We start from the raw sequence: 22,200 nt of genomic DNA, 5'->3' as shown, positions 1-22,200 counted from the left end.
CTTTCAGTCTTGATAAATTTTATTTTTCTAGGTACCTCATATGAAGTGAAGTGAAAGTCACTCAGTCATGTCCGACTCTTTGCAACCCCATGGACTATACAGTCCATGGCATTCTCCAGGCCAGAATACTGGAATGGGTAGCCTTTCCCTTCTCCAGGGGATCTTCCCAACCCAGGGACCAAACCTAGGTCTCTTGCATTGCAGGCGGATTCGTTACCAGCTGAGCTAAGAGGGAAGTCCGGTACCTCATATAAGTGGAATCAGATATCTGTCCTGTGTCTGGATTATTTCACTTAGGATAATATCTTCAAGGTTTATCTGTGTTGTAGCATGTGTCAGAATTTCCCCCATTTTAAGGTTGAACAGTATTCCATTGTATGTATTTATACCACATTTTACTTATCCATTCATCTGTTGATAGACATTTGGGTTGTCTCTGCCTTTTGAATCTTGTGAATAATGCTGCTCTAAACCTGGCAGGCAGATATCTCTTCAGGACCGTGCTTTCAGTTCTTTTGGGTATACGCCCCAAAGTGGAATTGCTGTATTATAATTTTTTGAAGAACCACTGTACTGTTTTCCATAGCAGCTGTACCATTTTCGATTCCCACCAGCAGTGTACAAGGATTCTAATTTCTCTAAATCCTTGCCAATACTCATTATTTTGTTTTTAAAATAATTACCATCCTAATGGGTGTGACATGGTATCTAATTGTGGTTCAGCGTGTACCTTTTAGGATGTTCCTCTACTCATTGAAAAGTAATTCTGCTAGAACCTTCCTGCTAGAACTAAGTGCTGCCATTGTGTATTTTCACTTTCACCTTAGAATAGTTTGCTCTGGAACCCTGAGGTTCCAGTTTGATCTGGAACATCTGAGGATTGGCTAGAGACTCATTGTTGGGAAGAAGGTTGGAGGGGTGGGTTGTGTTTGTGTATAGGGGGGAAACTTTTAATCCATTGTGAAGTGCTGCATTTGGGCACCAAGAGTTCAGGGAAAAGATGCTGGTCAGATGTGGAATCAGAGACCATTATGGCTGGAAGAGGCATGAAAGACCACTTCAAAAGGAATTGATTTATTCAGATACAATATCCTTGATCCCTTCTAAAAGCAAACTGATGCTGAAGTTTTCATTCTGAATACTCTGAAAAGTCTAAAGTACTTTTCTAGGGTTAATTTAATGGTTAAACCTTTCAATATATTTGTGTTAAGTCCCTTCCTGTTTCCTAAGAGTATCAGTTCAGTTTAGTTTGGTCGCTCAGTTGTGTCCGACTCTTTGCGACCCCATGGACCAGCATGCCAGGCCTCCCTGTCCATCACCAACTCCCGGAGCCTACTCAAACTCATGTCCGTTGAGTTGGGGATGCCATCCAACCATCTCATCCTCTGTTGTCCCCTTCTCCTCCTGCCTTCAATCTTTCCCAGCATCAGGGTCTTTTCAAATGAGTCAGTTCTTTGCATCACGTGGTCAAAATTTTGGAGTTTCAGCATCAATCCTTCTAATGAATATTCAGGACTGATCTCCTTTAGGATAGACTGGTTTGATCTCCTTGCAATCCAAGAGATTCTCAAGAGTCTTCTCCAACACCACACTTCAAAAGTATCAATTCTTCGGCACTCAGCTTTCTTTATAGTCCAACTCTCACATCCATACATGACTACTGGAAAAATCATAGCTTTGACTAGATGGACCTTTGTTGGCAAAGTAATATCTGCTTTTTAATATGCTGTCTAGGTTGGTCATAACTTTTCTTCCAAGGAGCAAGTATCTTTTAATTTCATGGCTGCAGTCACCATCCGGGTGCCATTGGGACTGGGTTGGGACTGTCATTGGGATGGGACTGGATGCCATTATCTTTGTTTTCTGAATGTTGAGCTTTAAGCCAACTTTTTCACTCTCCTCTTTCACTTTCATCAAGAGGCTTTTTAGTTCCGTTTCACTTTCTGCCATAGGGGTGGTGTCATCTGCATATCTGAGGTTATTGATATTTCTCCCAGCAATCTTGATTCCAGCTTGTGCTTCATCCAGCCCAGCGTTTCTCATGATGTACTCTGCATACCTAAGGGTATTAGGAAATTATAAATATTTTATAGTTTCTTTTAGGTAAAATATTTTTGAGAGAGAGGTCATTGAGATTTTTCTAAGGAAATATAGTGACTATTTTACATAACTAGATAGTTTTGATATTGAAAGTTTAATACAGGGCTGTCTCTCTTTCTGAGCGTCTTTGGAATACCCCCTTGGATTTGGGCAATCTCTTATTTGGTGTTAATTTAAAATGAGAAAAATTAGAGTCAGAAAACAGCTGATGAGGGACTTCTCTGGTTAAGATTTCACTCCCTGCAGCTGGTTGCAGGTTTGATCCGTGGTCGGGGAGCCAAGATCCCATATACCTCGGGGCCAAAAAACCAAAACATAAAGCAGAAGCAATATTATAACAAGTTCAATAAAGACTTTAAAAAAAAAAACAGCCCATATTTTTTAAAAAATCTTAAAGCCCCCCCAAACCAGCTGATGATTGTTTTGGAGAAGCATTTGCTTTCTTACGTACCAGTGAGGGAAAGGGCTTCCCTTGATAGCTCAGTTGGTAGAGAATCTGCCTGCAATGCAGGAGACCCTGGTTTGATTCCTGGGTCAGGAAGATCTGCTGGAGAAGGGAAAGGCTACCCACTCTGGTATTTTTGGGGCTTCCCTTATGGCTCAGCCGGTAAAGAATCCGCCTGCAATGCGGGAGACCTGGGGTCGATCCTGGGTTGGGAAGATCCCCTGGGGAAGGGAAAGGCTACCCACTCCAGTATTCTGGCCTGGAGAATTCCATGGCCTGTGTAATCCATGGGGTTGCAAAGAGTTGGACACAACTGAGCAACTTTTACTTCACTTCACTTCACAGTGAGGGAAGCCTCAAGGATTTGATTCATCTGCATCTCAAAAAGAATACGTTCTTTATCTTAGGATAATGCCAAGGGCTGGGGGTAGGGAAGACGCTCAGCAAAGTGACCTCACAGTCAACTAAGGCTCTTTCCAATAAAAAGTCTCCAGTTTGTCGGTGGGAAAGCAACTTTGCCTCATCTCAAAGGATTGGAGAAGAAACTTTTGGGTTGGTCACCTCTTCTACCAGATGAGGGTATGGTTATCTTTTAACCTCCTCCAGACGAGTGCTCTACTGAGCAAAACATCCATGTCTGAGAGGCATCTTGATGTAGAGTCTGCAAGGAGGAGGGAAAGAAAATCTACACGCAGGCCAAACAGCAACTGTTCTGATTCTCGCTTTCCCCGTCCAGGTGAATTTCGTGGCCTGCCAGCTCTTGGCTTTGTGTGCTGCTTTCTGGTTCCGCCTCTACTTGAGTCCCGGTAAAACCAGTCCTGCTGTCCGGCATGCATTTGCCACCATTTTTGGCATCTATTTTGTCATCTTTTGTTTTGGCTGGTGAGTATGAACCTCCTACGTTCTAAATGTTTATCATTCGAGTGTTTTGTGGAGATATTCTTGGCATTTATCCCAGACACTAAGGAAGAAAAAATATGACATTTACTCTTAGTGTAAAATAATGGGGATATTGGAGGAATCTCCAGAAACTGAAACCAATAAATTGACTCTAATAGAAATTAATTCAGTGAATTTTTCTTAAAATTAGACTTCTGCTGATCTCACCCAGGATCATGTAAATGGAATTTTCCTAGCAAGGAACTTTTCCTAACTGTTATAGCTATTGGTGTTTTTCTTGCATCACTGCTAGAGATAGTGGCATTAACCCTGCACTTAGAGTAGAAGAAAAGTTTTAGGGCCAGTCTTCGGGAATGTGTCCTCCTTTAGCAGGGAAAGCCTTTTCTCTACTAGGTAAGCTGGGCAGATCTCCTGGGAGGGATACTTCTTGGGGAAGAAGTTCTAGAAATAAACATTTCTAGAAGTTCAACTTGAGGGAATTTGTTCAGAGTAGTAGCTTATGGCTCCTCCTCCTCCAGTGAAAATTTGAGAAAGAATGATGAGTATTTTGAATCACCCCAATGTCAAAGTGTTGGTGTCTGGGGCAGCTCAGTTTTGGTCTTCATACTTTAAAGTTAGAAAGAACTCTCTTCTCTGCAGTTGGAGATCTATATCATGACTTCTTAGTGTCATTTCAAGGTATCTTATTTGCATAGAATGAAAATACTTGATTTATTTTCTCTTAAATAAACATGAGTTAACTGATCACTTGCTTTTTGGTGGGAGTGGAGGTGGAGACAGCCAAGAGGTATGTTAATATGAAATACATTCGGTGTCCTCCCTTTCTCCCCACAATGTCCTGCAGGTATTCTGTGCATCTTTTTGTGCTGGTGTTAATATGCTATGGAATCATGGTCACTGCAAGCATATCCAATATTCACAGGTAAGACCCTGGGGATGAACAATGCAAGGTGAGCTTTTTCATGATCTTTGAAATCTGTTTCCAGGATGAAGGGATGCCTTCTCCATTAGCCACATGTGGTAAATCCTAAGTTCTCTGGGATAGCTGAAGGGAGGGATGGAAAACCTTAAATTCTGGGGGTCTTTGGAGAAAGCAGTTTGGAAAAAATGTGTGATGCAAACTGGAACTCAGGGGAAAGAGAGTTTATCAGAGTTAGGCAGCCTCATTTGTCATGGCACCAACCTGGAAAGTGGTCACCTTATGGAATACTACTCAGCCATGAAAAAGAATGAATGATTGCTACACACAGTGCCATGGATGAATCTCATCATCAATGTGCTGGATGAAGGAGATCCCACGCATTCTCTTCTCAAAAAAGCAAACTAAGCTGTAGTGACAGAAATCAGATTGGGGTAACTGGCAGCAAGATGGCTCAGGGAGATGTGAAAGGGATCACGAGAGGCGTGAAGCAGCCTGGGAAGGGGGTGATGGATATGTCTGTTACCTTGAACTTGGCTCTGATTTTCTGAGTATGACGTGTGTCAAAACTTTGGATACTTTAAATGTGCCCAAAGAAGTGTTAAAAAGGGAAGAAATATTCTTACTATGATATTTTGATTTCAAAGTGCAGAAGTAATTTAATTCTACCTTGAAGGCTGCATGCTTGGACAATCCAGGAAAATACCTGGAGTGGCTGTCTTGCACTGTCTCTGATTCCTGTGGTCTTTCTGAAACCTCAGAATTCATTCAGCCTCTCAGTAACACTGGAATGTGAGCTCTGTGAAAACCCAGACTTTTCTCTCCACTGTTGTAGCCTCAGAGCCTAGAACAATACCTGGCACAAGTAAAGACTCAGTAAATATTTGTGGAATGAATGGCTGAATATACTTGAAAATACATTCACGCTTCGATGGCGTCCTTTTTGATAACTTCTCTGGAAAAGCAAATGCCTTATTTCAACCTCGGAAAACTCTTTGATTAATAAGACTATTAGCACAATAGTTTTCCTTCTTAAAAGCATTGAAATTTAATTTTTTAGTGTATCATCTTGTAATTACTTCCAATAAAATTTTGGTTTGCAAGGGAAAATATTTTTGCCTGCTTTTAACTTGGATAGTCACTTAACTTCGTATTCGAATGAACTTGGGAAATTTGAATTCTAGTCATCTCTCTGCTAAGTGTCTTCCTTAAAGGGGATAGAGTCATTCCTTCAGAAGGGAAATAGGAAATCTGTATTTCTATAATTTGTTAAGAATGGATTTGGGAAATGCTTCATGTTATGACAAATGCTTTTTTTTCAGTGGGAGGTAAAAATGCGTGGCTTTTCCTTCACTTGACACTGGAAGCAATTCAATGATGAATAAAAATGTCACATCTCTAATGCAAATTTCCAGCTACCTTACAAACTATAATTTGTCAGTTCTCCCTGCATCTGTGTGATGCGGGTGAGGTGGGGTCCATTTTTCAGAGGGTCCAGCTGTATTTCCAGGCTTGCTGTGTTAGTCTCCAGCCAGGAGTGGAATCCTCCGGCCTTGGTAGGGAGAGCCCTTCACGGGCAGGCTCCGACTGTTTCTTCATGATAACATTGTGGTAGCAGAGGTCCGTGTCCTAAGACTGGAAAGAAAAAAATGCCAGAACAAGTTCTCTCCTTTTTCTGTGCTTGTGTGGTTGCCAGGACTGCCGAAGTCAGGAGTTGTTCACATTTCCCAGTGGAGGGAAGTGGTTTCCTCTTGCTGCTGGGAAAGAACACCAGGCAGGGGTCAGGAAACCTGGCTGTTTCCAGCGTCATGAGGTTGGAAAAGCCAGGCGGCTTCTTTGCATGTCGGACTTCCCGCCTATGCGATGTGGGGTTTGTCGTGGTGTGTGTTGTTTAGTTGCTGAGTTTTGTCCGATTCTTTGCGACCTCATGGACCGTAGCCTGCCAGGCTCCTCTGTTCATGGGATTTCCTAGGCAAGAACACTGAAGTGGGTTGCCATTTCCTACTCCAGGGGATTTTCCCCGATCCAGGGATTGAACCCACATCTCCTGCATTGGCAGGTGGATTCTTTACCACTGAACCACCAGGGGATGGTTTGAGCTTAAGTTTGCTTCAGGATTGCTGGGTTCTTTGTGAATTGTTTTCCTCTGCCTTTCCCTGAGTTGTGAGTTGTGTCCTATGCATAGCTGGGAATAGGAGGGGAAGATGGTGGTACTTGCTGCCATGTGGACCTAACCCACTGCAGAGCTGCCTGTTATTCAGGATTTATCTAGAGAGTTCATGGAGTACCGATGCTGTTTACTTCCCAGGCCACTCTGTTGGGCAAAAATCACAGGTGTTCACTTACTTTATATAAACCCATTGGAACAGAATACAGTACCTCCTGGGATGGAAGGCCTCGTGTGGGAACTTGGTGATGCAGTTACCAACTTTTGAGGCCAAGCTCTCTTAAATATGTTTCATTATTTTGATATATAAACTCTTATTGAGTATATCAGTATACAATTACATTTACTATTTCCTATCATTACGGCAAATATATTCTTTCTAGGAGAACTCTATAGGGTATAGATTTTTTTTTCCCTGAGATGGAAAATGATGAAAGTTCAGAGAGGTGAATGGGTGTATGTGCTCAGTCGTTCAGTCGTGTCCGGCTCCTTTGTAGCCCTCCAGACTCCTCTGTCCATGAAATTTCCCAGGCAAGAATACTGGAGTTGGTTGCCATTTCCTACTCCAAGGTATCTTTCCAACCCAGGGATTGAACCCATATCGCTTGTGTCTCCGGCATTGGCAGGTGGATTCTTTACCAGTGGTGCCACCTGGAAAGCCCCGGGTGTACAAATGGCTCTGCAGTTCAGTGAGTTTTCACAAAGTGAATACACCCCTGCAACTGCCACGAAGGTCCGTGAGGATTGTGTTACCGTCACTCATGTTCCAATCTCTACCACACCCTTCCTTCCTAAAATAACTACTAGCCTGACTTCTCACACCTGCAGATGAGTTTGGCCAGTGCTTGGATTTGAACTCATGTTGGTCTGTGCCCAGAATACATGCTCTGTCTGCTGCTCCTGGATTCAGGTTTTTCAGGGGAAATGAATGTATTTCTCTATTGTCTGGGGACTCAGTACTTGGCCCCACCCTTGGTAGGTTGGTTGTATTATAATAATTGAATTGAACTTGCTTTTCTCTTTGGGTGAAGGGTCCCAGGAAGGCATGGGTGTAGCTCCTTTTGATTCGAAAGGGTTCTGGAAAAGTCTCTCGAATCTTCTTTGTGCTACTGCCTTGACCCTTGTGAACTGGCTTGGGAGGGGGGACAGGTACTAGAGGGAAAAGGTCTAACTCCATTCTAGTACTTCAGCTCATAAGGGAGTTTTTTCTTAAACATTTGCTTTGTGCACCATCTTCTTGGTCTGGAAAGGGTTATGGTTGAACCCAGGGAGGGAAAAATCATTTCTGTGTGGTAACATCTTTGCTTGCAAATAATGAAGAGAACTAAAGTTATGGAGTGCTTTCCTGTATCTGGCTCAGCATCCTGCTTTCCCTTGCTACCAAATGAATGTTTATTATCCCTTTTTTACTATTCCTGAGGTTGATTTAGTCTTCATGAGTTATTTTAATGTGAATTTGTGAATTTCAACATCATTCAGTATCAGAATATACATCTTTCCAGTTTTATTACATTTGTTTGAAAATCATCCTTGTGAATTTATGTCTGTTTTTGATGGGCTCCTGAGCCATTCAGTTCAGTTCTGTTCAGTTGCTTAGTTGTGTCTGACTCTTTGTGACCCCATGGACTACAGCACGCCAGGCTTCCCTGTCCATCACCAACTCCTGGAGCTTGCTCAGATTCATGTCCAGCGAGTCGATGATGCCATCCAACCATCTCATCCTCTGTCGTCCCCTCTACTCCTGCCTTCAATCTTTCCCAACATCAGGGTCTTTTTCAGTGAGTCAGTTCTTCTCATCAGGTGGCCAAAGTATTGGGTTTCCTGCTTCAGCATCAGTCCTTCCAATGAATATTCAGGACTGATTTCCTTTAGGATTGACTGGTTGGATCTCCTTGCAGTCCAAGGGACTCTCAAGAGTCTTCTCCAACACCACAGTTCAAAAGCATCAGTTCTTCAGTGCTCAGCTTTCTTTATGGTCCAACTCTAACATCCATACATGACTCCTCAAAAAATCATAGCTTTGACTAGACAGACCTTTGTTGGCAAAGTAATGTCTCTGTTTTTTAATATGCTGTCTAGGTTGGTCATAGCTTTTCTTCCAAGGTGTTTAATGTTCTCAGTTTAGTTCATTGCAACTAACAGTTAAGTGAACCTCTTGGTGGCCAAGAGTTTGGGTGCTTAAGGTTACAATGAATTGGAGAAACAGATACATGTAATTTTAATGTTATGATGATGTGTTAGCATAGGGCTCTGGAGAAACACAGGCAGTTGAGCAGTGAATTGTGTTGGGAGTTGGGGTGAGGTGGATGGAGCAAGACTATGCTAGATGACATTAGAGCCCAGCCATATCAGATAAGCCATATCACCCAAGACGGGCGGGTCATGGTGGAGAGGTCTGACAGAATGTGGTCCACTGGAGAAGGGAATGGCAAACCACTTCAGTATTTTTGCCTTGAGAACCCCATGAACATATGAAAAGGCAAAATTACAGGATACTGAAAGAGGAACTCCCCAGGTTGGTAGGTGCCCAATTTGCTACTGGAGATCAGTGGAGAAATAACTCCAGAAAGAATGAAGGGATGGAGCCAAAGCAAAAACAATACCCAGCTGTGGATGTGACTGGTGATACAAGCAAGGTCCGATGCTATAAAGAGCAATATTGCATAGGAACCTGGAATGTCAGGTCCATGAATCAAGGCAAATTAGAAGTGGTCAAACAGGAGATGGCAAGAGTGAATGTCGATGTTCTAGGAATCAGTGAACTAAAATGGACTGGAATGGGTGAATTTAACTCAGATGACCATTATATCTACTACTGTGGGCAAAAATCCCTTAGAGGAAATGGAGTAGCCATCATGGTCAACAAAAGAGTCCGAAATGCAGTGCTTGGATGCAATCTCAAAAACGACAGAATGATCCCTGTTCATTTCCAAGGCAAAGCATTCAATATCACACTAATCCAAGTCTATGCCCCAACCAGTAACGCTGAAGAAGCTGAAGTTGAACGGTTCTATGAAGACCTACAAGACCTTTTAGAACTAACACCCAAAATATATGTCCTTTTCGTTATAGGGAACTGGAATGCAAAAGTAGGAAGTCAAGAAACACCTGGGGTAACAGGCAAATTTGGCCTTGGAATACGGAATGAAGCAGGGCAAAGGCTAATGAGTTTTGCCAAGAGAACGCACTGGTCATAGCAAACACCCTCTTCCAACAACACAAGAGAAGACTCTACACATGGACATCACCAGATAGTCAACACTGAAATCAGATTGATTATATTCTTTGCAGCCAAAGATGGAGAAGCTCTATACAGTCAGCAAAAACAAGACCAGGAGCTGACTGTGGCTCAGATCATGAACTCCTTATTGCCAAATGCAGACTTAAATTGAAGAAAGTAGGGAAAACCATTAGACCATTCAGGTTTGACTTAAATCAAATCCCTTATGATTAGACAGTAGAAGTGAGAAATAGATTTAAGGGACTAGATCTGATAGATGAGTGCCTGATGAACTATGGACTGAGGTTCATGACATTGTACAGGAGACAGGAATTAAGACCATCCCCATGGAAAAGAAATGCAAAAAAGCAAAATGGCTGTCTGGGGAGGCCTTACAAATAGCTGTGAAAAGAAGAGAAGTGAAAAGCAAAGGAGAAAAGGAAAGATATACCCATTTGAATGCAGAGTTCCAAAGAATAGCAAGGAGAGATAAGAAAGCTTTCCTCAGCGATTAATGTAAAGAAATAGAGGAAAACAACAGAATGGGAAAGACGAGAGATCTCTTCAAGAAAATTAGAGATACCAAGGGAACATTTCATGCAAAGATGGGCTCAATAAAGGACAGAAATCTTATGGACCTAACAGAAGCAGAAGATATTAAGAAGAGGTGGCAAGAATACACAGAAGAACTGTACAAAAAAAATCTTCATGACCCAGATAATCACGATGGTGTGATCACTGACCTAGAGCCAGACATCCTGGAATGTGAAGTCAAGTGGGCCTTAGAAAGCATCACTACAAACAAAGCTAGTGGAGGTAATGGAATTCCAGTTGAGCTATTTCAAATCCTGGAAGATGATGCTGTGAAAGTGCTGCACTCAATATGCCAGCAAATTTGGAAAACTCAGCAGTGGCCACAGGACTGGAAAAGGTCCATTTTCATTCCAGTCCCAAAGAAAGGCAATGCCAAAGAATGCTCAAAGTACCGCACAATTGCACTCATCTCACATGCTAGTAAAGTAATACTCAAAATTCTCCAACCCAGGCTTCAGCAATATGTGAACCGTGAACTTCCTGATGTTCAAGCTGGTTTTAGAAAAGGCAGAGGAACCAGAGATCAAATTGCCCACATATGCTGGATCATCGAAAAAGCAAGAGAGTTCCAGAAAAACATCTATTTCTGCTTTATTGACTATGCCAAATCCTCTGACCGTGTGGACCACAATCACACACAGGAAACTGGAAAATTCTGGAAAAAACTGGAAAATTCTGAAAGAGATGGGAATACCAGACCACCTGACCTGCCTCTTGAGAAACCTATATGCAGGTCAGGAAGCAACAGTTAGAACTGGACATGGAACAACAGATTGGTTCCAAATAGGAAAAAGAGTACATCAAGGCTGTATATTGTCACCCTGCTTATTTAACTTATATGCAGAGTACATCATGAGAAACGCTGGGCTGGAAGAAAAACAAGCTGGAATCAAGATTGCTGGGAAAAATATCAATAACCTCAGATATGCAGATGACACCACCCTTTATGGCAGAAAGTGAAGAGGAACTAAAAAGCCTCTTGATGAAAGTGAAAGAGGAGAGTGAAAAAGTTGGCTTAAAGCTCAACATTCAGAAAATGAAGATCATGGCATCCGGTCCCATCACTTCATGAGAAATAGATGGGGAAACAGTGGAAACAGTGTCAGACTTTATTTTGGGGGGCTCCAAAATCACTGCAGATGGTGATTGCAGCTATGAAATTAAAAGAGGCTTACTCCTTGGAAGGAAAGTTATGACCAACCTAGATAGCATATTCAAAAGCAGAGACATTACTTTGCCAACAAAGGTCCGTCTAGTCAAGGCTGTGGTTTTTCCAGTGATCATATATGGATGTGAGAGTTGGACTGTGAAGAAATTTGAGCGCCAAAGAATTGATGGTTTTGAAGTGTCGTGTTGGAGAAGGCTCTTGAGAGTCCCTTGGACTGCAAGGAGATCCAACCAATCCATTCTGAAGGAGATCACTCCTGGGTGTTCATTGGAAGGACTGATGCTGAAGCTGAAACTTCAGTACTTTGGCCACCTCATGTGAAGAGTTGACTCATTGGAAAAGACCCTGATGCTGGGAGGGATGGGGGGCGGGAGGAGAAGGGGACAACAGAGGATGAGATGGCTGGATGGCATCATTGACTCGATGGACATGAGTTTGAGTGAACTCCGGGAGGTAGTGATGGACAGGGAGGCCTGGCGTGCTGCGATTCATGGGGTCGCAAAGAGTCGGACATGACTGAGCGACTGAACTGAACTGATAATCCGATAATTTGTGTCCAGACAGACCATAGGAGGGAGCAAAGAGTTGCAGGCAGAGGAAGGAGAAGGAAATCTGGCCTGAAAATTCAGGATTTAATTGGAAGGGAGCAGTCCGGTGTGGTTTAGCACATGATGGACATGGAACATGGCTGGAGGTGATCCAAAAAGGAACTGTTAAGGTAGAGCTTAGCATGTGCAGCAGCTGGAATGCTGTACTCAGGAGTTTTGATGTGATTCGACAGTAGGGAGGAGGCGTGGGGTGGAGGAGCAAAACTCTTTTTTAAACGGCTTTATTTATCTATCTATGGCTGCGCTGGGTCTTTGTTGCCATGTCCAGGCTTTCTCTCATTGCAGACAGTGGGGGTTACTCTCTAGTTGGGGTGCATGGACTTCTCATTGCCACAGTGTCTCTGGTTGTGGAGTACAGGCTCTAGGGCATATGGGCTTCAGTAGCTGTGGGCTTGGTTGCCCCAGGGAAGGTGGGGTCTTCCTGAACCAGGGTTGAACCCTGTGGCTTTTAAGTCAAGAAACATTCATTTATTGTGTGTTCATTCAACACTGGCGACAGTCTCAGCTAGTACTGAATGAAACACACATGACCATCCTTACTCTCATGGGGCTTTCCGGCTTGTAAGGGAGACAGTGGTTAATCAGATGATCACATATCTTTATATGTAAGTTGATGAATGTTCTTAATGGCATGCATGCGTGTGTGTGTGTGTGTGTACATTGCTGGTTTATACCTTAGGATGATCCTCTGAAGGAGGCCAGGGAGTGAACAGGAGAAGGTGGAAATTGAAGCCTCAGGCATCAGCAGGGAGGGTTCTGAGCAGAGCACTGGGACTGCTGACGCCTAAGGAGTAGAGGGAGGAAGATAGGCTGAGCAAGAGCCTTGGAAGAACTGACCAGAGAGCTGGGAAGGAAACAAGGAGAATGGAAGCCAAGGGAACAAAGTGTTTCAGGAAGGGAGTGGTTGGCAACAGGATGATTTATATTTTAGGAAGATCACTGTGTAAACAGGATGGTTTGTGAAGAGGAGGCTCTGAGTGCAGGACCTTACAGGTCCGCGGTTCCCAGCTCTGGCTGCACGTTGTAGTGACACCTGCCACATGTATCCCTTATCAATGAAATTAGAATATCCGGGGGTGGGGCCAGTTACTCCCCAGGTGATTCCATCATGCTGCCCCAGTTGAGAACGACTGCAGTGGTCCAGATGAGGAAAGATGAAGGGCTGAGAGCCGTGCATGTGCAAGTGAGGAGCAGGGATGTGCTGGGAGGGAGGTGGACCAGGTAGGACATTGTGGCTAATCGCATGTGGCGGGTGAGGGAGAGAAGAGAAAGTCGATTGACTGCATGCACAATGATCTGATCCTCGGTGGTTTTTTTTTTTTGGTTCTAGATACTCCTTTTTTGTAGCAATGGGCTACCTTACAATCTGCCACATCAGTCGAATCTACATCTTCCACTACGGAATTCTCACTACAGATTTTTCTGGGTGAGTATCTTCATTTGCGTTGGGGTGGTTGGGTGGCTGACTTTGACTCAGTCCCCTGGGGTCTGTAAAGATCGAGAACACAGGTATGAGTCATCAGTGACTTGGTTAAATCATTTGGTGAGATGGCGCACGTGAGGTTGAGGGCGGTGATTTGATTGCTCCATAGGATGGTGAGCTCTGCCGTTTCGTAAGGCAGGGGTCACCAACCACATGCCGTGGGCTCTGTGTGGGCTGCCACTTGATTCTGTAGTTATATTGGAACATGCCCAGGCACTTACTCATGTATTTGTTATCTGCGGCTGCTTTTTTGCACTACGGTGGTAGCGCTGAGTAGTTATGACAGAAACCATATGACCTTACAGAAGCCAAAATATTTCCTATCATGCCCTGTACAGAAAAGTCTGCCAACCCGTATTCTAAAACACCAAATACAGAGTTGGTGTTTTATCTCTTACTCGTTAATAACACAAAATTCTTCCATAGGAGCTGATAAACATTGGGTTGGCCAAAAAGTTCGTTCGGATTTTTCCATGTGCTGCTACGGAAAAGCCAGATGAACTTTTTGGCCAATCCAACAGCTGCTCCGTGAGCCCCATTGAGTGCCCCCTGGCTGCTCTGGCCTTCTTCCCAGGTCCCCTCCCCAACTCCCCCAGACTTCTGGCAACATAGCAGGGGTCTCCTTCCTTCTTGTAAAATTTTGTCTGTCACCGCGGCCTTCACCCGGGGGGCCACCCCCTCTCCTAGAGGGTCGCCTGGTGAAGGTGATGGTGAATCAGTGAGCAATTTGTGCTCTGTTGATGCTCTTTCAGGAACAGCTTTTTGCAAATCTTGAGGAACTAAAGGAGAGATCCTCCTCCTCACACGTCATGTATTTTCCACGTCACTTCCTTAGAAGTTCGCTTCTCATCTACACAGGCAGCCTGAGGTCAGGGAGAGCCTGGGTTCTGCCCTCAGGTTGACCTGCCTTTCATGGGCTGAGTTGGTAGAGATTAATCAATGAAATAAGGGCTACAACTTACCACTCATTTGTATGAACTTCCCAGGTTGTGCAACTAAACTCTCCCATTGTGACGAGACTTCAGGAGGCGAAGTGTTGCCTGGAACACAAAAACTGTTGCCTTGAAACTTCCACAACCCTAGTTTGGTCTCAGACTGGCTTTCTGGGCATAAGTTCCTCTTACCCTCAGTCCTCTGGGTTTTGCCTTTTTCTCTTTGAGTTCCATCCTTTCTTTATTCCTTTCCTTGCAGATTATGGACCACTATTTTTCAGTTTTCCTGAAACAGATTCACAAACTTCTTTCTGTTTTTTTCAATGATGTGTATGGCTAGCAAAATATGGAAAACGTGGGAGCAACGAAGATTAGCAACACAGTCGCAAAGTTATAGCATTAAAAGTAATTTCAAAATGGTGGTCATAACTCTCCTTAGAATTTAATCAACAAACTTCAGTTTTTTTGGTTTAACCCCAGAACTGTGTCCCCCGTTCCCCATACTTAGAAGAGCTTCTGGTCTGTCATAGTGAAAGGGAAGTCGTTCAGTCGTGTCCGACTCTTTGCGACCCCATGGACTGTGTAGCCTACCAGGTTCCTCCATCCATGGGATTCTCCAGGCAAGAATACTGGCGTGGGTTGCCATTTCCTTCTCCAGGAGATCTTCTCAACCCAGGGATTGAACCCGGGTCTCCTGCATTGGAGGCAGACACTTTACCATCTGAGCCACCAGGGAAGAACACCTGGCATGTCATAGGCGTTCACTAAATGAATGAGTTAAATACTCTAGTATTTGAGAAAGCCAAAAGGGTGTGAGGCAGGATTATAAACATGAAAATCTTGCATTAAGATTGCTTTGCAAGCATCTTTGCTTCCCCTTACCTTCTTAATCTGTGTTGGAGAAAACCACTCCAGAGATAGTGGATGGGGATTGTGTAAGAGCAAAGCCATCATCGATCAGATCCACACTCCAAGGAGTGGCTTGGGTTCTGCCTTGGAAGGTACCTTCGTTCACCATTCAGCAGACCTGACTGAGAACCTGTAGATGGCAGGCATGATTATAGGAGAACGAGGTGAGGAAAGACTGAGGAAGAATGCATGTGCAGTTACCATTTCAGGTTTGTGTAGGGAGGCCGCATGTGAGTGCGTCACCATGAACTGGTTTGACAAGCGTTCCCCTAATTCGTGTCCACTTGGAGCCTCAGAATATGTTCTTATTTAGAAACAGGACCTTTGCAGGTGTAATTAGTTAGTGTGAGGGCATGCTAGATTAGGATGGGCCCTAAATTCACATGGCGGGTGTCCTTATAAAATGTCCACAAGAGAGAGAGAGATACACGGGGGAGGGGCGGCCACGTGAGGACGGAGGCAGAGATAAGAGTGATGAAGCCACAAGCCAAGGGACTCCAGGGTTTGCCGTCTGCTCCAAGCAGCTAGGGAGAAGCATGGAACATTCTTCGTCAGAGCTTTCAGAAAAACCCAGCTCTGCCAGCACCTTGCTTGTGGCCTTTCTGACCTCCAAAACTGTGAGAGGTTATGGTGGCTCTAGGAGATGAGTATCCATTGTTCTGATTTCATATATATATCTGCTGACTGCAGTCCCCAGCTCTTGGTCACACAGGACACAATGCCTCCCTCTCCACATTCCTCCCTGCCCTCATGACATCTCCTCCAGTGGTTTTGTCCGTAAAACTCTCGAACGGTTGTTACGTCATTTTTAGTATAATTGCAATTGCGGAAAGTTACCAAAAGAGAAGGATAGAGGGCAAATTATGGGAAGACAGTCATGCGTTTTTGAAACGGGGTGGATTTGGGGTTTGACAGCACGGGAGGATGGAAGTTGCTGTCCACTCCACTGGCAGCGGCGTAGGCGAAATTGTGCTATGTTTCCTTATGTGGTGTTTATCCTCTGGCATTTTTTGGGTCTGCTTGTGTTAAGAGATCTCTTCTTTACATATTAAAGTGCAGACTGTTTGAATGAGAAAGGACACTTCTGTTAGGGAAAGGAGACAACGAAAATGTGTCTGCTCCTGTACATTGAAGGTGATTTAGAGCCCTAATTGGCAAGCGACCATACTTTATTCAGTTCTTGGAAGATATGTGTCTTTTTTTTTTTTTTAATTATAGGGCATTCTTAGGCAGAAGCATTATTTTTTCCCTGTCACCCTAAATGCACAGTGCCTCACTGATATAGATCCATCTTCTTGGGTAATGTCAGAAACGTAAATGGAGAGGTACAAACTAACCGGAAATTGACACAGTGTTTTACATCACAAATGGTCAATAGGAGAGATTCTGACTGTCTGTTCTCATTGTGTTAGCTGCTCAGTCATGTCCAACTCTTAGTGACTTCATGGACTGTAGCCCACCAGGCTCCTCTGTCCATGGAATTTTCCAGGCAAGAATATCGGAGTGGGCTGCCATTCCCTTCTCCAGGGGATCTTCCCAACCCAGAGATCAAACGTGCATCAGATTCTTAACTGTCTGAGCTACCAGGGAAGCCCCAATAGGAAACAGTTCTCATGATGAACATACAAGCAACTAACCAGCAGTTCTCTTTCAGAATGGAATTTAACACTACTGTTTATGTTGGTCTAAGAATCTAAGAATCCTGGTCTAGGATTTTGTTGAGGAGTCAAGCAGTGATTTGAAGTTACACTTGGTGTTTTAAGGCAGCAGCCTGATGTGATAGCTATTCTCTTCTGAGCATGCGTGCAAACCTATGTGCCTAACACTGTTGTTTAGAGCAAGAGCGCAGACCTGAGTTGACCAAGATTGGATTATGTTCGTGTTGTTACAATGAGGTGTGTGTGTTAGTTGCTCCGTTGTGTCCAACTCTTTGCAACCCCACGGACTGGAGCCCGCCAGGCTCCTCTGTCCATGGAATTCTCCAGGCAAGAATACTGGAGTGGATTGCCATTCCCTTCTCCAACAATGATGTATATGTGTTTCTAATTTGGGGGAGCACATAAACTTGTACTTCAGATTATTCTGGGGCTTGAAATTTTATCATTCTGAAAGTAATCAAAGCTGGTGTGAATGGTGAGCGTGACACACAAGATTCACTTTTATTAGTGATGCTGATGTCATTTGTATGGGCACACACAGGGCCAGTGCCCTCCATGTTTTCTCTGTGAATTCAGGTTATTAAAAATACGGGAAGATTGAACTGTTCTCCCTGGGGAAGCTCAACAATTGCTTGTAATAAAGCTGATACTTGATTCCTTTTAAGTCTGTGATAGTGAACTGATTGTTTTTTTGCTCACAGAAGGGTGCAAATCGAGTTTTCTTCTGAGGGAAACAGCAAGAAGGAACCTTAATCCTTTTGCAGACAGGGCCAGATTCAGGCAGATAATTGCTCTGTCATCAGGATGGCAATTTGAGTTGCTCATGTTTTCTTGAAAACATCATGAAATGAGAACTTTTATACGCTGCTAGTGGGAGTATAAATTGGTGCAACTGTTCTGGAAGGCAACTTAGCCACAGATTTTAAGCAAGAAATTTTAAAAAGTTTATGTCATATTATAAATTCCTAGGAACTGAATTACCTGAAGGAAATAAAATTTATTCATATGTGTATTCAACTTATGAACAGTGCAACTTGTCAATCATAGTGCAAAATTGGAAACATCCTAAAGGTCCAAAAGAGGTGAATGGTTAAATTATGATACTAAACGGGAATTCCTTGGTTGTCCAGTGGTTCAGACCCCATGAACTCACTGCTAAGGTCATAGATTCAGTCCCTGGTTGGGGAACTAAGATCCCACAAGCCACATGGTGTGGCCAAAAAAACTAAAAAATAAATTCTGGTACTGATATGCATCCATTAAAATGATGTCTTCAAAGAATATCTAATAACACTGGAAATGCTTACAATATAATGGAAAATCAAAACCACACACACAAAAATACATGTTTTGAGGTTCCATTTTCATGAATGTGGACATGTGTGGGGGAAAAAAGAGTGGAGGGAAATAACTGCTAAGACAGCGATTCTGTCTAGGATTGGGGAGTGGTCTTTATTGGTGATTTCAATTATTGTTTTTTTTAAATTTTATATAATAAGTTCTAAATGTCATTTAAATATAATACAGTTGAATGCACACTATGCATGCTTATCACGGTGAACTGTAGCCTACACCCGTGGAACAATAGCCATTTGTGTTCCTGGTTATCTTGTTGGGCATTCTAGAAATACCACTCACTCACACCCCCTGGGGTAGGAGAGCTCATTTGCCCTATTGTTCCATGGGAGATGTTTTCCTCTCTCGGTTTATTATAATCCCAATCACTGGACTGATCAGCCCAGTATGTGCAAATAGGTGGGGTCTGTGTCTTAGTTATATTACTTTTTGATTGAAATGCAGCATGGATGGTACTATTTGAGTTTTATCCTAAGTCAGTAACTCTGACGTCTCAGTAAGCTGTGCCGTCTGAGTTTGGCATCTGACCTACCCATTGGCTTAAATAAATCGATGAATGAAAAAGTGTTCAGAATGGACATCCTCTGAGCAGGAGCGTATGGCACCGTTCCTGACACCCACAGGAAAGTAAGAATGGAGGAGGAGTCTAACCCCATTTCCTTTCCTACAGGTTGCCAGTGTGTGTTTTATAAGCCCATGATCCCACATGTGAGTTGTTTCTTATTTAAGTTGCTAGAACTTTCTTCAGATACTTCAAACAGAAACACTGTATTATTGAAAGTATAGTCTGGGTGATGAGTAACAATATTTGACCCATAGCTTCTTTGTTTTGCTCCCCTAGAAGGGAGATTTTTTTTCATCAAGAATGATAACAATATGATTCTTACATAGACCTAAAGGTACAGATTTCATGTGCAATAACTGTTATTCATTTACATTGATCCAGATATTTACTATTATGCATTTTATTAGTCTGGGTTCTGTGAGAAGTGGATGCCAAGGTGGGAACAGAAGTATGAGATTTGTTGGGTGAAATACCTGTGAGGGAAAACATGGAGGTAACTAAACAGGGAGGTTCTTCCATCTGGGGGAGCCATCAGATGGACATGCATGTCTGACCCCTGAGATGGACAGGAAAGGAGGGGACTGAGGTCTTGGGCTGCAGTGCAGTTCTCGTAATATTTCAGCGAGTTCAGTGATAAGTCCTCGAGCTCGGATCCCCAGCTGAGGAGCACCATACCTGGCCTGGAGGGCCCTGCTTGGTACCCAGCTGTGCTCAGTCATTGACTGGACACAGCCTCAGGAGGTGTGGGCTCAGCACCAACAAGGCGATGGAACCAGAGGATGTAGCTGGAGCCCATCAATTACGCATCCCCAGCAGCCAATCAGAGAGCTGCTTTCTCATGCCCATTGTTTCCGTGAATAGATACTAAATGCTTTGCTCAGAGAGCTGCTTTTCATGCCCATTGTTTCCGTGAATAGATACTAAATGCTTTGCTGAACGCGTGCCTAATTGTGGAATACATTAAATCTAACCCCGGTAAAGGAAAACAAATGTTACATTTCTTAAAAAATTTTTTTTAATTTTATGTTAGAATATGTTTGATGAGCAATGTTAGTTTCAGGTGTATAGCAAAGTGATTCAATTATAAATATGTATCCTTTTTTCAAATTATTTTCCCATTTAGGTTATTACAAAATAGAGTTCCCTGTGCTATACAGCAGGTCCTTGTTGCTTATCTATTTTAATTATAGCATTGTGTACATGTCCTTCCCAATCTATCCTCCCCCGACACCTCATTTTCCCCACTGGTGACCATATTCATTCTCTAAGGCTGTGAGTCTGTTTCTGTTGTGTAAATAAGTTCATTTGTATCAAGTTTTTAAGATTCTACATATAAGTGATATGATATTTGTGTTTCTCTGACTTACTTCACTTAGTATGATCATGTCCATGTCCATCCATGTTGCTGTAAATGGCATCCTTTCATTCTTTATCATTCATATGTTCTTTATCCATCCATCTGTCTTCTGTAGAGAGAAGAGCAAGCTAATTCTGTGACACATTTTCTTTATGGATATATCAATGTTATAAACCCTTTAAAAATGAAGTTATAAATTAAATGAAATATAGAAACTAAGTTTGCAAAGTGCATGGTCATCAGAATGTGTGTCTCAGAATACAAAAAAAATTTGTGCTGGGCTTTGTGTAAAGAAGGCTGGGAGCTTAGGTCCTATTACTGATTCCTCAGACTTAGTCTTACAGGACAAAAAGGCTTTGGGGAAAAAAAGGTCATATTTGGCAACCACTTGGAATGTGATGCTTAGAGTGAGTCCCTTTCAGGATAAATAGCTCTCTGCATCTGTTATACATTCTGGGTTAGAAGTCTGGTAGAATATCAAGAAGATGAGCTGTGAGGTTATATTGGTCTATAAGGCCAAATTGCTCTTACAGAAAGTTTTGATGTATCTTATTTTTAGGACCCAAACCTCCGTGTTCTGGAAGCAGTTTGGTTTTTTTTTTTTTTTTTCACTATATAAGAGTGTAATCAAAATCAGTGTCAGCTGTGAGCTGTCTTGCTGCCCTAGAGTGACCACCCTGGGGACCCCCTGTCCACCACTCCCATTTTGCCCCAGTCCCGGAGAGCAAGCCGCCCCTCCCTTCCCCTGCTCTTCACCTTTAACAGTGTGAGGACTCTTGTTTCAAATCTTGGCAGTGGGGCTTTTGCAAATGAGATATAAAGTTGGATGTAGGTGTTAAGATTTCAAAGGGCCTTTGTTGACATGCTCTTTAAAATAGTGTATCTTTCTAGCTTATACTGGTAGTTTAAAATATTACATGTTTATGCTTTTAAAGAGATGGAAAATGGAAATGGGAACGAGAGGAATTAAAGAAGAAAATGACCTCAGAGAGAGGAGGCTGAGTACAGTGGACATATCAGCTTTGGCCTAAGGATGCTTTGTGTCCATCCCATCCTTCCACACCTGGCGTGGCCAGAGCTCAGGGCCCAGAGGCTGTGCTGCACCCTAAGGTTATCTCAAGGATGCAGTCATAGACATTGACCAAACCTCAGCTTTGTACGTAAATGAGCCCTCAGAACATATGGGTTAGAGATGGCAAATTCAGGAAGAAGCCATGAGGATGGAGATCAGAAAACCAGGCTAAACTTGGAAGGAAGGTATGGTAGAGGTACTTTTGAGGAAGGTATGGTAGTTGGGCGGTGAGATTTTATCTTGTCTTATGGGGCAAGAATAGAGCTATTAAAGGTACTGAGCTAGACCAGATGATTGCAAAACCCAAACTGCAGCTTTATTGAGATATAATTCACGTACCATAAAATTCACCCATTTAAAGGACACAATTCAGCAGGTTTTAGCATATACACAGAGTAAATTTACAGAGTCTAACTATTTACAGTGGTTAATTTTACGTTTTCATCACCCTCCTACCCAAAGAAACTTGTATGCATTAACTATCACTCCTCATTTCCTCCCTTTACCCCAGTCTTAGGCAACCAGCAATCTATTTCATTTCTCTATGGATTTGCCTCTTCTAGGCACTTTATATGGAGAAGGCAATGGCACCCCACTCCAGTACTCTTGCCTGGAAAATCTCATGGGCAGAGGAACCTGGTAGGCTGCAGTCCGTGGGGTCTCGAAGAGTCGGACACGACTGAGCCGACTTCACTTTCACTTTTCACTTGCATGCATTGGAGAAGGAAATGGCAACCCACTCCAGTG

The 22,200-nt window shown here is 43.1% G+C and overlaps 1 protein-coding gene across 8 annotated transcripts in view; it reads left to right on the top strand.

The window, feature by feature from the left end:
* Positions 1-22,200, top strand: part of MBOAT1 (membrane bound O-acyltransferase domain containing 1) — a 110,424-nt gene that overhangs the window by 54,615 nt on the left and 33,609 nt on the right. For 7 of the 8 annotated variants that reach the window (XM_044927643.2, XM_044927630.2, XM_044927616.2 and 4 more), the window contains exons 2-4: positions 3,282-3,427; positions 4,290-4,367; positions 13,452-13,547. In XM_044927643.2, coding sequence (XP_044783578.1) covers positions 3,282-3,427; positions 4,290-4,367; positions 13,452-13,547 — 320 coding nt within the window. The remainder of the gene's footprint in view (positions 1-3,281; positions 3,428-4,289; positions 4,368-13,451; positions 13,548-22,200) is intronic. The other variant, XM_025266147.3, reaches the window with a different exon arrangement.

This window comes from Bubalus bubalis, chromosome 2 (assembly GCF_019923935.1).
Source record: "Bubalus bubalis isolate 160015118507 breed Murrah chromosome 2, NDDB_SH_1, whole genome shotgun sequence".
Taxonomy (NCBI): Eukaryota; Metazoa; Chordata; class Mammalia; order Artiodactyla; family Bovidae; genus Bubalus; species Bubalus bubalis.
The sequence above is the reverse complement of the archived record's forward strand: the minus strand, read 5'-3'. Positions and strand labels throughout refer to the sequence as shown.